Raw genomic sequence first — 16,097 nt, forward strand, 5'->3', positions numbered from 1 at the left:
TTAGTCTGTGATCGGCCTTAATGTCCCTGGAATCAAATTTATATACAACTAAATATGACTTGCAAATATGTTTTAAATGGATGATTTCTCATTTAATCACGAATCATCCAGTTACATATTTGGTGAGTCCTAAATTTGATGCCGCTGAACTTTTCAGTGGTTAGTTTTTAAAAAGCCCCCAAATCCCCTATGAGTAAGCACTTGGCGACAGTGGGGAGGAAAAACTCCTTTTCAATGGGGCGAAACCTCCGACAGAACCAGGCTTAGGAAGGGTTTGCCATATGTTGTGACCAAGTGGGGATCAAATGTTCACTGACAATTGTTTTTTTTGTTTTACACTCTCAGAATGAGAGAGGCATTGAGGCACCACCTTCTGCCCCCCGGCATCACTGCTGTGCCCCCTCCTTCTGACAGGAACTGTCTACAGAGCAGGTATGAGTGATGCCTGAGTGCACACACAAGTCATAAGTTCCTGGCTCTCACGGCTCCTCTGCAGAGGGTTTCCCTAAGAAGGGGGGCATCGCAGGGGGCGCCAGGGGACGGGGGGCTGTGCCAAGAACAGGAACTTCTGAGTTGTGTATGTCCTGGTGAGCCTCTACCTTTTACAGGTGGTTGCAGTCTGGATACAGACACTTCAAACCTCATCTGAGGACAAAAACTACAAGAACAACATAAAAATGGAGAAAACATACTTTCTAAACATGCAAGATTTCAGGAGACGGCAGCACTGCAGAGGTGAAGACAGGCAGCTGTTTTAAATACACAAACACTTACATAGACACACACACACTCACAACAACAGAAGAGAAACAAAGAGAGAGAGAGAAAGTGGTTATCAAGCACATGAGGTGAGGACATGCAGCCTGGTGAGTCTGTCTGTCTGATTGTGAATTTCTTTGCAAAATAAAAAGCTCACAAATATATTGTAAGAACAGGCTTTTATTTTTTTTTTTTAGTATATGCTGAATTAACAGTATAAAAGCTACTCTACCCACAAAAACATTAAATAAAATACAAGTTTTAAAGGAAAGGTTTTAATAAATGATTGTTTAAAAAAAAACTAACCAAAGTAGAAGACAACTGTTTAGTCGAAAAGTGTTAAACATTCAAGATATTCTCGCTCATAAAAACTTATTTCATAATGTAAACTAGGACATGTAGAAAACTTTCATACTTACTGAAAGATATTTATTAACACTATCTAATTACCAGCATATTTTTCTGAGTGTTACTGAATATGTGTAGGCAGTAGGACATTGGTGGTTGCCTAGGGGACAGAATGTCAGCTATAGTTTGTTTTAAATTCAGTTTCATTGCTGAAACTAAGAATCAACAGGCTGTAGAGGGAGACTTTAATTGCATTCAAATCCAAGATGGAAAAATCTGTGCAGATTTTGCATATATTAACCATTCATTGGAATAATCCAAGTATACAAACTAAATATCACAGGAGAGCTTATGAGGCCACAAACATCGACGAGGTCCAGTTCAGAGACACAGGTTTAGCAGAAGTGAAGCCTAGAGGACAGCTGGCAGCTGCACACGTCTGTCAGTACCCACCTGTCACAAACAGCAGCCTTTTCATGCCTGACTCTGCATAACTGTAAGCGCTAAAAACTGTTAAATGATGAATAAAGAAATCATCATGTGCATAGTTGTTTTAAGGGAAAAATAAACTAAACCCACAATTTCATTTCAACATTATGAGTAAACTAATGCAGGTATGAGCATCAGGCCTATGCTGTTGTTGTCTCATACTGTTATGTCCCTTGCTGTTAGCTTGTTAGCTTTCCTGTTTCTTGCTTTTTGCCTGTTGTTCCCTCTGATTTTTTTGTCTTCCAGCTGTTATTATCCAGACTTTGAATTCGTTATTTAATTTGTTTGTAAGGTGCCGATTAAAAATTTAGATTTAAAAAAAATCAGCATTTTTGAGGGTTCAATTATCAATATTTAAATCCGTCCTAAAGAAAACTTAGTAACTGTTTTATTTAACAGTATCTTGATCGTGTTAGCGCACTGGTAAAGTTTCAAATGTTTGCATTATGCTGCAGTCACACAAGGGAAAACAGTGACTGGTGACCACGGCACAACCGTGCGCAATGAACTTGCGATCTTATTGGAAATGGTTGCTGAGAAGAATGGAGTCACGTTTCTGTCTTGAAAAACGTTGGTGTATCAAGAATTTAATAATATGCCAATAAGCTGATTCCGTCTTTAAGGATAATATTGTATTTAATTGTCAGTTTGACCTCAATCTGGGATGATAAGATGATTCGCTGAGATAAACCTGTGAAAATTGCAAATCTGTTGTCTTTAAAACACACAGAAATTCAAATGAATTGCTTACATTCAGAGTCTAATCAGAACTCAGTTTTGAAACAAATAGTTGCGTAGTTGCTGCAGAACAGTAGTTTAACTTTATAATGACATAAGTGCACAGCAACCTTGTTTTGATAGGAATATAACCAGAAAAAAGACACTTGGAAACTAACTTAGATGAACCTCTTTTTGCAAAGAAACATGATACAGATGAGTTGCAATAATCGGCGTACACCGACTCAGACTGATTGCAACATGTCAACAATCTGCCTGCATTTCTACATTTAATGGGAAATATTTGTAATTCAGAAGTCTGTCTGACAGCATTTGGAAACACTTCATCTCCCACTAGGTGACCTGTGCAATCGCCTTGTCAGACACATTGAATGCTCATCCCCACCCAGAGACTGTCCATGCAACACGGTCTCTGGGTGGGGATGAGCACTACTTTTCATCAGTTAGCAAATGCGAAAAAAATTAAATGCAATCGGCAGTCAAACTAGATGCAAGAAGTATATCTCATCTTTCCTTAGCTTTAGGTCCATTTAAATAGAAAAAGAAACAATACATTTACAAAAAATGCGAGCTACACCACTCAGTTTTGGGGAGGAAGGACACAAGTTTATGTCAAAAATGTTTATTATCCATGGCTGTACAACAGAGGCAAAGAAATGATCCTTGATAGCCACATTTTTAACATGCTGACAGCAAAAATTGTTGTCTTTCATTTTTTAAAATTGTAAACAGAAAGTAAAGAATTTCAAATACACGTTGTCATGTAGAACAAATTAAAAACATGAAATGCATTCAATACCATGTGGCGAGATTGTGAATAAATTACATACTGTACATTTGCTCAAAATGAATGAAAACAAAATGCAGAATTAATGAGTGTCAAAGAAAATATGTTACTGTTACATTCATATTTAGCTCTCTGCCAGCAATGCAGCTTTTCACAGTTTTCAATGCACAGAAACAGAAACAAACATCTGAGGTACAACAAAAGACAAATTTTCTTCTGGTAGATCACATAACTGTATTTTTATACACAATACAGACCACAATATAATAAGCACACAATATACTGTATTGTCTGTATTTTTCAGAACAGCAATCAGTCCGAGGGGAAATGACTGACTGCTGGTTGCGAAGATCTTGCAGTCGTCTGGAGAATATTTATACCCAGGATTTTGATGACGTATGCATCAGCAGTGGCATGTTCTAATGAGGCAAACAAGCAAAATACAAGTCTGACACACTCTTCCACTGCTGTCTGTCACTTCCTTTCCTTTAATGTCAAATGCACCTCCTTGATCAAGAAGATTTTGCTGGTATCTGTCCTCCCATCTTCTGTAATGCAAGCTTCATTATTCCCCAACTTGAAAGAAAAAAGAAAGTTATTATTTTTTCATCTCTCACAGCGACCTCATGTGAAAAAAGGTAGCTGCAGGTTTAAATTTTCCTGTGAAGCTTGGAAACTCAAGAGGACCAACATTAAAATTTTCTAACGCTGCTGTTATTACCTGCAACCACTCAGATATCCACCAGAGGACAAGCAGTTCATTAAACCATCATCTTAACAATCTATCATGTTCAGACCGCCTGAGGAAGGAAAAGAAAAAAAAAAAGGAAAAACTTCTACTCGCAGGCACTTAAGGACAGCAGGGAGGAAATGTCAGCCAAGAGGCAAATTAAATCTCATAGCTATTTGTTCTTACAAAGAAAATCAGGGGAGATTTAAATGTCGTTTGACAGGAAATGCACATGAGAAAGAGTCTCATCTCTGCGGCTGTTCAGTCATCAGCGATCACTGCAGAGAAGCTGCTTTTCCTTTTGCCCCCAGATGCAGAGAATGACCCCACCTTTAGAAGAACATTTTGGAGGATTAAACTCCAAGGATGAGCAATGTTTCTTACTCTGTTACTCTTTTTAAAGCAGGAAGCGAAAGATCCTTCGAATTGCTTTCAACTGCTGGATGCTAAAATGTTTCTATGATTCTGCTTTTCATACGTTATTCCCAAAAATAAATTCAGCTTTGTGCAAAATGTGTGTTGTTAAACCAAGATTAAATACTGACCTTACTCAGTTGTCAATGTCCGATATGTGGTTCTCTATCTGCAGTAAAAGAAATAAGATTGCTTTAAATCAGTCAAGAATTAATTTTTATAACTAGGCAGCAACATAGCCTTCCCTTTTCTAGCTCAATCCACAGTCATTAAAAAAATGAAACACTTCCAGTTCTAAGTCTGAAATACACATCAGTACATATTTAAAAAATTAACTGGTTCGCACAAGTTCTGTTATTCATTTAACAAAACCCATAAACGTGAAAAAATGGATCCATGCTGCATTTTATTAACAGTTCAAGCTGCTGGTGGTGTAATGGTGTGGGGAATATCTTCTTGACACATTTAGTAACACCTGAGCATTGTTTCAATGACAAATAACACTCAGAGTATTGCTGCGGACCATGTGCATCGCTTCATGACCACAGTGTTCCCAGGAGGATGACGCACCATGTCACATAGCTCAAAATGTCTTAAGCTGATTTCTTGAACATGGCAGTGAGTTCACTGTACTCAAATGGACTCCACAGTCATCAGAACCTGGTCAATACCTGAGGATCTTTCATGTCCTGATTTTTAAAACCTTAGAAATGGCTGTACTTTTTTTTTTGTTTCGCAAATCTTTTTTTTTCTTTTTGTTTGTCCAAACCTTGAAAATGTGCATCAATTCACATCTCATCCATGTCCTCTGAGACACATTTTATACAGTGTGTTTTCACTAAATCAATATAGGGATTTGGGGTTTTTGTTTATTCTAAGCCTTTTGGCCACAGTATCTATTGGATTAACACATATAAGCTTTAATGATTACCAGTAATCAATAGTTTAGTCTGCTTGCAGAATGAAGCCAATAAACCACCCAACAGTGGGTCCAGATCTCATAAAACAGGAAGCAGGTATGATTATATAACTTTTCTTTAGTGTCAAAGTAAGGCAATAGTTTTGAGAAATAAAACTGTCACAGTAATAAAACTGGAAAGCAAATGTTCAGTTAGATGATTTATGATTTTTAAAGTAATAATTGGTGATATGCTGCATGCATTACACTCTTTTACTGCATTACAGTAAATTAACACCACCCAAAAAGTTTCACAAGTGTATCCAGAGAGTGATGTAGTTAGTAGCAGATCAGTTTCAAACACTCTGTGAGAAACTTTGCTCCGATTTCATTCTGCACACGGCGAAGCGTCTGCAAACAGCAGCCTAACTTCACCGAGGAGCTGGAGGTGCATAGCTTGTCACCTGCAGCTCTTCATCTAACAGCTTAGTGTTGTTGCTCCGTCTTGTTCCGTTACTCCAGCTGTCTTGTTTCATAGATGAATGACAGCAGTAATTACTGAGGTAGCTGACAGATGTGTCCCATTTCTTGTAAATATCTTGTGAAAGTCAAGTCTTGTTTTGTCAGTTAAATTATTTTTAATGCTTGGTGGCATCAGAAGAAAATGTTTGGTTTGCCATGGCAGGTTTCAATACAGCAGTTTTTCCAAGTATGTTGCCGTGGAAACTAAGTATAAACGCTCTCTTCATCAGTGATCGTGCGTTACCTCACTCAGCGATAGATAGTGACTTAAAAAAGTCTGGCACTTAACTGTATAATTAAATTATTTACTCTTTTATTAAAATAAACAATGCTTTCAAAGATTTATAAAACTTCTATGCCTGAGGCTTTGCGTATAACACAGAGAAGAAGTTTGCCTTCGAGTTCTTCTGGCAGATGGGCTCAGTACCACACATTTTATTCAATCTGAGGGAAAATTATAAGGGTCTCTCCCAAACCTAAGTTCTGTTGCCTGAACCTGACCAAACTAAGAGTTTAAAAATGTAAAATACATTTCCGAAGACAAACTCCTCCCATTCAGGTTTGTCTGAGACAGGGAAGGAAAGCCAAAGTATTCACAGACACCGTTACGTGCTGCTGACTTTGGTGTTTTCATGTGATTTGTTCAGTTTCATGGCGGTTTGTGATAGAGACGACCTCGAATTATTTTGTCATTGATGATAGTTATTACTTTGTAATACAATATTAATTCAAAACACATTAAGATTAAGCTTTAAAACAACAGCTACTACTTTTCTTGGTTGCCACAACAACGTGTCCCCACTTTGCAGCATGCATGTTGTTCAGACAGAGACAAAATACACCTCACTCAAAAATAACATAAAATAAAAAAATTGCCCTTCTGACTTCAACTAATTTAATTATATGTAATTTATCCATGTAATTTTGTTGCATAAGTACAATGTAAAATGTTACATTTAATGGGATCTGGTCAAACTAAACTTAATTGATTGATACACATTTAGTTTGTACCAGGCACATTATCTTTAATTATTAATTAATTAAATAAATTCAAATGTAATTTTATATATATTTCAGAGTATTGTATTGTGTTTATTGTGGGTGAAGAATCATTTTCTGAGTGTTTTTACTCATATAGTTTAGACTTTTCAAATCATGCTGATTGTCACAAAAGACAGCAAAACTTTGTATCCATCACCACGAACAACCTGATTACTTTTTCATGACCATTTCACCTTTTAGTTTTATAAGAATCCTGTATGACTCAAATGGTTCCATCTAAGGCAAAGTTATTTATACAACAGAGTTGAATGTACATTATACTTACTGTTATTATTGGCATATTATGTCAGTGGAAAACATTTTCCGCATCATAAAATAGATAAACTACTATGCAAGAGTCTTGAAACACCCCTCATTTCTTTATATCTTGCTTGGGAGATGGGATGGGAAACGTCGAAATATACATGGATATACAGAAAAAGAGTTTTTATAATTCTGCTGTGCTTGAAAGTTGATATTTGGTGTGAGCACCTTTATTCTTCAACACAGCCTGAAGTCTCACAGACAGCTTTCATGTAAGCTATTCCTGAAGTATTCTTCAGGAATAGTTCTCCAGGCTTCTTTAAGGACAATCAAAGTATTCTTTGAATGTTGGGTGCCTTTTATTCTGTTCTCTCTCAAAATGATCCCACACTGCTTCCAAAATGTTGAGGTCCAGGTTCTGGGAGGGGTGTGATTCATGACTGTGTTTCTCGTCAGCTACTATCGGCTTTTACGGCATTGACAGTGTATTTGGATCACTGTCGTGTTAAAAGAAAATGACATCAGCTGTGTTGCAGATGGTATTGGTGGATTGAAATTTGATGGTTCTGTTCTGCATTCATAGTTCCATGTAGCTGCTCACCACTATACCTCTCTCCTGACCTCTGTGCATACTGGCAATGACTTACACTAATGATGACAACGATTTGGATTCATCAGTCTACAGGCCTTGTTGCCAACGATTTTCACACACACACACACACACACACACACAACTTTGCAGCTAAATTGGAACCAAATAACTTCTTATTAATACTGGACATGGGTACTTGGCCTGCTCACCATGTCGCTTGTGCCTTCATCTTCAAAGTCGTCTTCACCACCGTCTGTCATCTCCCCTGCCTCAACCTCAGCCGTCCCCTCCACTTCCTCCCCCCCAGAGTGGTCTGCTGCATCACCATGGAGACACTCGCACATCTCCTCCTGCTTCCTCTGCATCTCTGGCAAAAGACATCAAGAGACAAAGACTGGCAGTTAACATCAGAGCATAGTAGATTTATTGACTTTCTATCTTGTTTTGATAATAGAAGAACCTGTATTTCAGACAAGCCTCCGAACAAGCATTTAATATGTTCAGTATCATTCCGTCAACTCTCCTCAAAGGACGTTTGTGTGGCTTTTATTTCAGTACATGGCGGCCTCTCTCAGCATCTTCCCCGTTTTTCTATGCATGCTCATCAGACAGGTCCTCCCCTCCTGGCTGTCAAATCTTACCGGCGTCAGAGCGATGTTGCCTCTCTATCTTCTCAAGCCTTCCCAGCAGTGAGTCGATCTTGGTTTTGATTTGCGACAGTTCCTTTTTGATTGTTAGAAGCTGATCTGTCTTCACTGCAAGCATACATTAATAAAGTTAAAAAGCATAATTAATGGGATGTTCTACAAGAGACACTGTGACAGCAGCAGACTCTTCTCAACAGTCAAGTTCTTCACTGAAAATGTGGCACAACTGATGAAAAGCAGGAAATCTCACTGTGTTGCATTGAGGGGAGAATAATCATAAGCATGCGAGAGTTTGAACAGTACAGCAGCTGCTAAAGCCATAATCTCACTGTTGTTGCTACCAGCGAAAATGTTTCTTTCTTAGCCATGTTTTACCTCAATTTTTGTAGAGGAAAGATCTGGCTCTTACTATTAGATTTACCACCTTGTTACTAGCTTAGATGATGAGAAAACAGCTGCCTGCTTGCTGTAAAACAATAGAAAGTGATGAGCAATATGATGCAGAAATGCTACACAGAGCAGAAAATAAAAAAATAACCAAACAACTAGCTGAGACTCTGATCTAAGATTTATTCTGTATAATTTTGGTTTATTCCCAACATTTCTGGTGTGCTTACTTTTGTTTTAACACGAATAAAAACTCTGGTTTAAATGTGTTTCAATGCATCTCAAGAAAAGAAAAAAATTTACTGTTTATCCCAGTCATTCCTAAAGAGTGTGGCGGTGGTCTGAGGGAGGTCAAAGTTTCTCATGTACAAACATGTAATTAGCTTGAAGCTACAATGGAACAGCTTAAATATTTACATCAAAAAGGTCATCAGAACTAAAGAAAAGATGTGAGATTCAAATGATTTGTTTTTCTTTTCAGATGGCAAGGGAAAGGAAAGTGTTTAATGAAGATTCAGCCTCAACAAGAAAATCACCAGAAGATCAAAAGGAATCAGAGAAAACACATCAAGTCTTGTGTTTCAATCAGAGTTTTGATTAAAGGTTCAGTCGGCGCAGGTTTAAAATTTGGCCAAGACATCCTTAAGTTTGACAATGGCTGGCTTTGTCACCTGACTGAAGATTAATCAGCAATGATTGTTAAAATCAAATGATAATAAATGCCATAATAAGGTAATTTTTCAAGAAGAAAATATTTAAAACCAGCTTTCAAATGTGACAATTTCTTGTGAATCTGTTCGGTTAGCTTAGGAAGTCATTATGGTCATTTTTTTCCTCCCCATTTTATTGCATTATTTGACAGTTTTTGCCTCAACAATCAAAATAGCTTGTACATTAACCTCTTATTAAAATCAAAGGTGGTGTTTTTAAAAAATTACTCATTTATTCAAGAGTAAATCGCATTCAACGACAGTTTTGACATGAAAATGATTCAGCATTTGGAAATCACTACAGTTTTTTATCTCCAACGTGAGGATAAGCCACTTTTCTTTGTTTTGTATGAAAATCTCTTATTATTTTGGGGTTTTGGACAGTTTGGTGAAAAAACAAACAAACAAAGTACTGTAAATGTCAGTTTTGGCATCTTAAAAATTACAATATTTTTTTTTTAAATGCACTCACTAGACACTTAATTAGGTACACCTTACTAGGACCAGGTTGGACCTCCTTGTGTCTTCAGAACTGCCTTCATTCTTCATGTTATTCAACAAAGACTCATTAAGATGCTGGAAACATTCCTCAAAACCTTTGGTTCAACGCTGACATGATAGCATCACACAGTGCACACTGCAGATTTGTTGGGTGCACATTCATGATGCAAATCTCCCCCTGCATCACATCCCAAAGGTGCTCTATTTGACTGCGATCTGGAGACTGTGCAGGACATTTGAGTACAGTGAACTCACTGTCTTGTTTAGGACACCCATTTGAGAAGATTTGAGGTTTGTGACATGGTTTTATATCCTGCTACAACCAGCCATTAGACGATGGGTACACTGTGGTCAAAAAGGCACTGGGCATGGTCAATAACGATACTCAAGTAGTCTGTGGCATTTAAACAATGCCCAGTTGATATTAAGAGGCCCAAATTGAGCAAAGAAAGTTTCCTCCACGCCTTGGGGGCGACCATGGTTCAGGGGATTGGGAAGCTCATCTGTAACCGGAAGGTTGCCTTTTCGATCCCCCTGCTCTCTCTGTCCTGGTCGTTGTGTCCTTGGGCAAGCCACTTTACCCTACCGCCTACTGGTGTTGGCCAGAGGGGTCGATGGTGCAATATGGCAGCCTCGCTTCTGTCAGTCTGCCCCAGGGCAGCTGTGGCTACAACTGTAGCTGCCTCCACCAGTGTGTGAATGTGAGAGTGAATGAATAGTGGAATTGTAAAGCGCTTTGGGTGCCTAGAAAAGCGCTATATAAATGCAATCCATTAATATTATTATTATTATTATTATTATTATTATTATTATTATTATTATGACATAATATAACAGATTAATTTTGACCATGTCATGTCTAAAATCTTTGAGTCGCTGCCATGTGATTGGCTGGCTAAATATTTGAGTTAAAGAGCAGTTGAACGGGTGTACCTAATGAAGTGTCCAATGAGCGTATACTCTAATCAGTTCAAGAGGGACTATCAAGACTACTAATGAAAATAATCAGGAATTGCAGGCCTGACCTTTTTCGATTATTAACCTTTTTTTTTGTTTCGAGAGCTTAGCATTTACACTTGCTGAGTACATTTCCATCATAATGGGCAGAAATGATACCCGCCAACATGTGTTCAAAGTTATGATAATAGGAAATGTTCTTTGTAGCGGCTGAATTTATTTTCTTTGCCATTAACTTGACTCAAACCCCAAAAATGGACATGGAGGTAAGTTCAAAACAAACAATCACATAAAAATCACATTTAGAAAACATTTGGAAATCACTTTAGAGATGGCAGGATACTATAGGAACAAAAAAGGGACAAAGAAAAACCACCAAACATACGTTTAGGGCCAGTGATGGAAGAGCCGACATTGAGTGCTCGGGAGGAGGAAGAGGAGGAGGAAGAGGAAGAGCAAGCCCTGACTGGAAAAGAGGATTTGGCTCTGCGTGTGGTTGGGACAACTAGTCGTGAGCGTTTGATGGGGATCACAGCTCGGGTCGGAGGCACAACGCGGCCGTGGTACTCAAACAGTCTGAAGACACATGAAGAATAAAGTTGTAGCAACAGAAATATTCCAAGAGTATTACAATGCAGAGAAATAACAAAACAAAAAAAGTGGGGATATAACTCTGTAATCACTATGGGAGTTTTTGTGGAGTTTTTTTCCCTTGTTTTTGGTCAGATGTTTTTATTCAAGCAGCAAGGAACACTTACAAAGCACCTAATAGACATGCTGCAAAAGATGTCTGAATGATAGAGGTACACATTGAACAATGCCACAGCAATTCAATCAAAGCCTGTTCCCAGTTACCTTTGACATATCAAATTGCCAAAATAGCAATAATGACTCAAAGCTGAAGGATTCTGCTCTTGGGGATATTGCAAAGAAGAGGAAGTAAACAAACCAATGAAAATGTCAGAATGAAGATACATTCTGTGCCTTGCCAGCGCAAATGACCAGCCGGGGGACTATCTGACATTCAGTACCCGGCTATGCGGATAAAACCATCATTAGTAAGCCCAACGGAGAGGAATAAAAACCTCCTCAATATGACATTCATTATGCCTGTGATAATGTAGTTACTTTGCCTCAGAAGGAAATGGGGCCATTCTGCTCAAAAATCATCTTTATTCAAGATGGGAAATGGGGAGAAAGGATGTGTATACTAAGGGCAAAATATCGGGAGGAAAGGGACTGGTTGAAAAAAGAAAAGTTGCAAATGACAAAGACGTGTTATTTACCAGTGAGCCAACGTTTTTTTTAAACATACCTACTGTAGAAGTCATCTCTGTAGTAGTCGTAGTCAAATTCATAGCCACTGTGGAAATAAAAGAGAACATTTCTATTTTACTTTGATTTTTGTGCACAAAAACATAAAACAATAAAGGAAGAAAATGACGGTGCAAATACATTTAGACTGAATTCTTTATTCAGTGTCCTAAAAGACTATTACTGGAAAATTCCTTCTTGTTAAGATTTGATGTGTGGTTTCTTAACTGAGCTGAGCACTGGAATTGAATTTCCTTTAATCCATTTAAAAAATGAAATGCACCAACAACAAGTTTGCCTCATTATGTTGCATTTCTTTCTTGGTTGCTATAGCGGTAAACTTACCAGATTCCCATCAAACTAGAAAGCAAGGTAATGCAGGCTATTTCTACAAACAACTGCTGACAACAGGAAGCTTCCATTCCCGGCTACAAATTACACTGTGATAAATCTGGCACAACAGGAGTGGCCTTAAGACTTCTGCCACGATATGCACGAGTTCCTGATGGTTGCATTTTGATTACTTTTCAAAAATTCAGGATAAAAGAAAGCAGGAATCAAAAGAGCTTGAGAGACGGTGGGCAGCTCAACACTGCTCACAGCTACACAGCTTACTCTTCCATTTTGGAAAAAGAAAGGAAGCAGCGACAGTAAAACTCGAACAAACTTGATAAATGTAGAGAAATTAAAGCACTGTCATTTACAATATTGTGCCTAACGAATTCATTTTCATGAGTATTTTCAATAACTGTGTGTGCGTGTGCGCGCATGTGTGTGGACGGGTATTAACATCTTCATGTGGACCAAAAATTGGTAGTTTACTATACTTGTGGGGACAAACAGCCCTCGTGGGCTGTTTGAAGGCATTTTTGAGACTCTAAATGTGGTTTTTGTGTCAGGGTTACAATTAGGTTCTGATTAGTTTTAGGGTAAGAGTCAGGGTTAGGCATTCATTTTTGATGGTTAGGGTAAGCGGCTAGGGAAAGCATTATGTCAATGAGATGTCCCCACAAGGATATAAATACACACAGTGTGTGTGTGTGTGTGTGTGTGTGTGTGTGTGTGTGTGTGTGTGTGTGTGTGTGTGTGTGTGTGTGTGTTGCATAGTGCTGCCATCTTCCCGCCCCTGACACACAGGTCCAAGAGAGCGATCTCTTTTCTGGATTTGGAGGCAAAAATCAGGCACAAATGTTTGAATTCTTTTGCAAATTTAAAAAGAAGAAGAAAATCTGAGCTCTATAATGATGCAGGCCACTCTGTTCCCATTGCATTGCTCACTGTGATGTGAAGAGTATTTCATCTATTGTTACCCCAGCACCTCGATACAGCCTTCACATTAAAGTTGTGTGATTAGAGCGCCTGACTACCTAAAGGTGCACGGTTCTAATCAATTCACAAAAGGCTGAAACAAAGGAAATTTGTCCAGCTGCTAGCTGTCGTCTTCCTAAACCTCCCCTCCTGCCTTTTAATAAGCATCCCCACTGGCCAATGGCAAGAATACAGATGAAAATACTGTGGTTCATGACAGCTTCCTTCCTAATGTAACAGATTTGTGTTGCAGGATAGTTGTTAAGCTCGAAGTACACTTTTACAGCTATTGGGCTAGCAACCAATTAGCAGTAAAAGCAAGACAGCGCACTAGAATCGTCAACTATGATGAATAAGTAGCTCCCTTTACAGATACGATCTACTATGAAGATTGGATCTTTGACATGTTTCAGCACGTTTTACCCAGGCAACATGTTTGATGTAATCTCTTCAAAAGCAGTCTGACACATAAAACTGCTACAAAACCACAACATGACCATTTTACTTAACATACAAACATAAAACACATGTTTTGTCAGATTTTATTAAATTTTAGTGAGATAGTTTAAATAGGTAGAATTTGTTATGTGTATGTTGTGTTCCTTCTCATTTTCAAATCCTCTAGTAAAGGAGTTCCCAAACTCTTGTTCTTATCTTATTATCTTTTAAATAACACATAATCATGCAAAAAATAATACTAATAAACCTTTCATAGCCTCATGACTCAATACCAGGTTCTAAAATTATTTAAACACACCATCTCACTTATTTAACAACAACTAAGCCGACATATTGAAGCAGTGTGAGAAAACCAAGGAACACCCAATGATTCATTTGCTTCAAGTTATTATAGCTTGTATAATAAGAGACTGTTGTAGATTTGCTGCTAGGCTTGATATGTGCATTACCCAGATTCAACCAAGCTTTAGCCGTAGGACAGATGGCCTTACATTTGACTAAAACACTTTGGTATACAGAGGAGTTTATGGTAAACTCAGGGACTGCATTTTCAAACCAAGTCCAATTAACCACCCCTTCACTACGGTGCTTGACAGTTGGTATGAGGTGTTTGTGCTGATGGGTTTGGTTTTTACCAAACATGACACTGCATTATAGTCAAACATTGTCAGTTTGGTGTCATCTGTCTAAATGACATTGTCCTAGAAGTGGTTTGTTCACAAGATTTCCAGAACCATGCAAACCAAAGCTGTGCTGCTGTTTTCTTTTTAGAGAGAAGACACTTTGTTGTGCAAACCTCCCAAACAAACCACACTTGTTCCATTTTGTATTGTGGTGAACTTTAACATTTCAATAAGCTAACTGAGTCGGAGATGTATCTTGTGGATTTTTTTTGACAATCTTGAAAGCTCCAGACCAGCAAACTGTCAAAACCTCTGCTCTTATGGGGGCGCTCACACGTGCTGATTATTAGTTAATCAAGTGCATTTGATTAACAGCACCTGGCTGCTACTTACCCTTTTAATTCTGATTGAAGCACTAAGTGTGCACTACATTTTTCCAAAGAGTCCTGCCAAACCTGTCTGTTTCACACGACTGTGTAAGCTTTTAACAGAGGGTCTGCTGGGTTGATCCTGTTACTTTGGGACAGAATATAATATAGACAGAATTTGGTCATGTTTCCAGTCTGTGTCTTAAACTATGTAAATCATATTCAAAGCCCCCGCAGGAAGAGACATTTCCCAAAACTATTCCTTTAAAAGCCTGAATAAGGTGTTATTTTGTATTTTTATTATACTGCTAAGCAACTTTGTGTGGACTTGTTTGTTTTGTTGTTGTTTCTTTCAACGAGATGACAAAAGAGCAAAGTGTGTAACAGCAACAGACAAAAAAAATGGCACTAATAGCACAAGTAGGGAATTGGCTGTTTGTCCTTAAGAGCACAGCCTGCCAGAGAGGATCATAAACACATATTTTACAGACAGCAGAGGGAGAGGGTACAACAGAAAAAGTAGGTCAGGAAAGGAACATCCACCTGACACTCTAAAATAAGAAAAACATGTTTCACCTGTAGAGGGATGAGAGAGGCCTCTTGGAGCCCATCTTAGGCCTGTACGGTTTGGGCTCTCCAGCCATGTTGATATCTGGGGGAAAAAATGAGAGTTGAAGTCGTGGTGTGATAGAGAAGCAGTTTATAATATAAAGATCATCCACAACATACAGTTGGATCCACGTATATTTGGACAATTGCACCAATTTGTGTCGTTTTGCCTTTGCACACCATCACAGACAATACATTTTCAACTTCAGTTCAAGGGCTTTAACAAAAGAACTGCATTAATAGTTCAAGAGGCAAATGTTCAAAGGCTCAAAGGTAACACTTAAAGGTCCAGGTGAACACTTAAATCAAGAACACTCCCGAGGAGGTACACAGCAAATTCTCCAGTGTTAAATTAACACTGGAGAGTGTCTATATGGGTCCACACCTCTGAGTGTTAAATTAACACTTTTGACAGTGTTATATGTTTAAAAGTAACCTGGTCAGTTTTGAAGATTAACAAAGACTAACACTGAGCAGTGCTGATTTTCTAACACTGGAATATTTCTAACATTTTGAGTTATTTTCCAGTGTTAGAAAATCAGCACTGCTCAGTGTTAGTCTTTGTTAATCTTCAAAACTGACTAGGTTACTTTTAAACATATAACACTGTCAAAAGTGTTAATTTAACACTA

General features: G+C 38.2%; 1 protein-coding gene across 2 annotated transcripts in view; it reads right to left on the reverse strand.

Annotated features, from left to right (window-relative positions):
• Positions 1-2,931: 2,931 nt before the first annotated feature.
• Positions 2,932-16,097, reverse strand: part of LOC308412566 (RNA-binding Raly-like protein) — a 54,212-nt gene continuing 41,046 nt past the window's right edge. For both annotated transcript variants that reach the window (XM_080907025.1, XM_080907026.1), the window contains 7 exons: positions 15,433-15,508; positions 12,100-12,147; positions 11,170-11,360; positions 8,224-8,337; positions 7,792-7,949; positions 4,397-4,434; positions 2,932-3,697 (listed from right to left, as the gene is read on the reverse strand). In XM_080907025.1, coding sequence (XP_080763151.1) covers positions 4,402-4,434; positions 7,792-7,949; positions 8,224-8,337; positions 11,170-11,360; positions 12,100-12,147; positions 15,433-15,508 — 620 coding nt within the window. In that variant the 3' untranslated portion in view covers positions 2,932-3,697; positions 4,397-4,401. The remainder of the gene's footprint in view (positions 3,698-4,396; positions 4,435-7,791; positions 7,950-8,223; positions 8,338-11,169; positions 11,361-12,099; positions 12,148-15,432; positions 15,509-16,097) is intronic.

This window comes from Rhamphochromis sp. 'chilingali' (assembly GCF_963969265.1).
Source record: "Rhamphochromis sp. 'chilingali' genome assembly, chromosome: 16".
In the NCBI taxonomy this organism is placed as follows: domain Eukaryota; kingdom Metazoa; phylum Chordata; class Actinopteri; order Cichliformes; family Cichlidae; genus Rhamphochromis; species Rhamphochromis sp. 'chilingali'.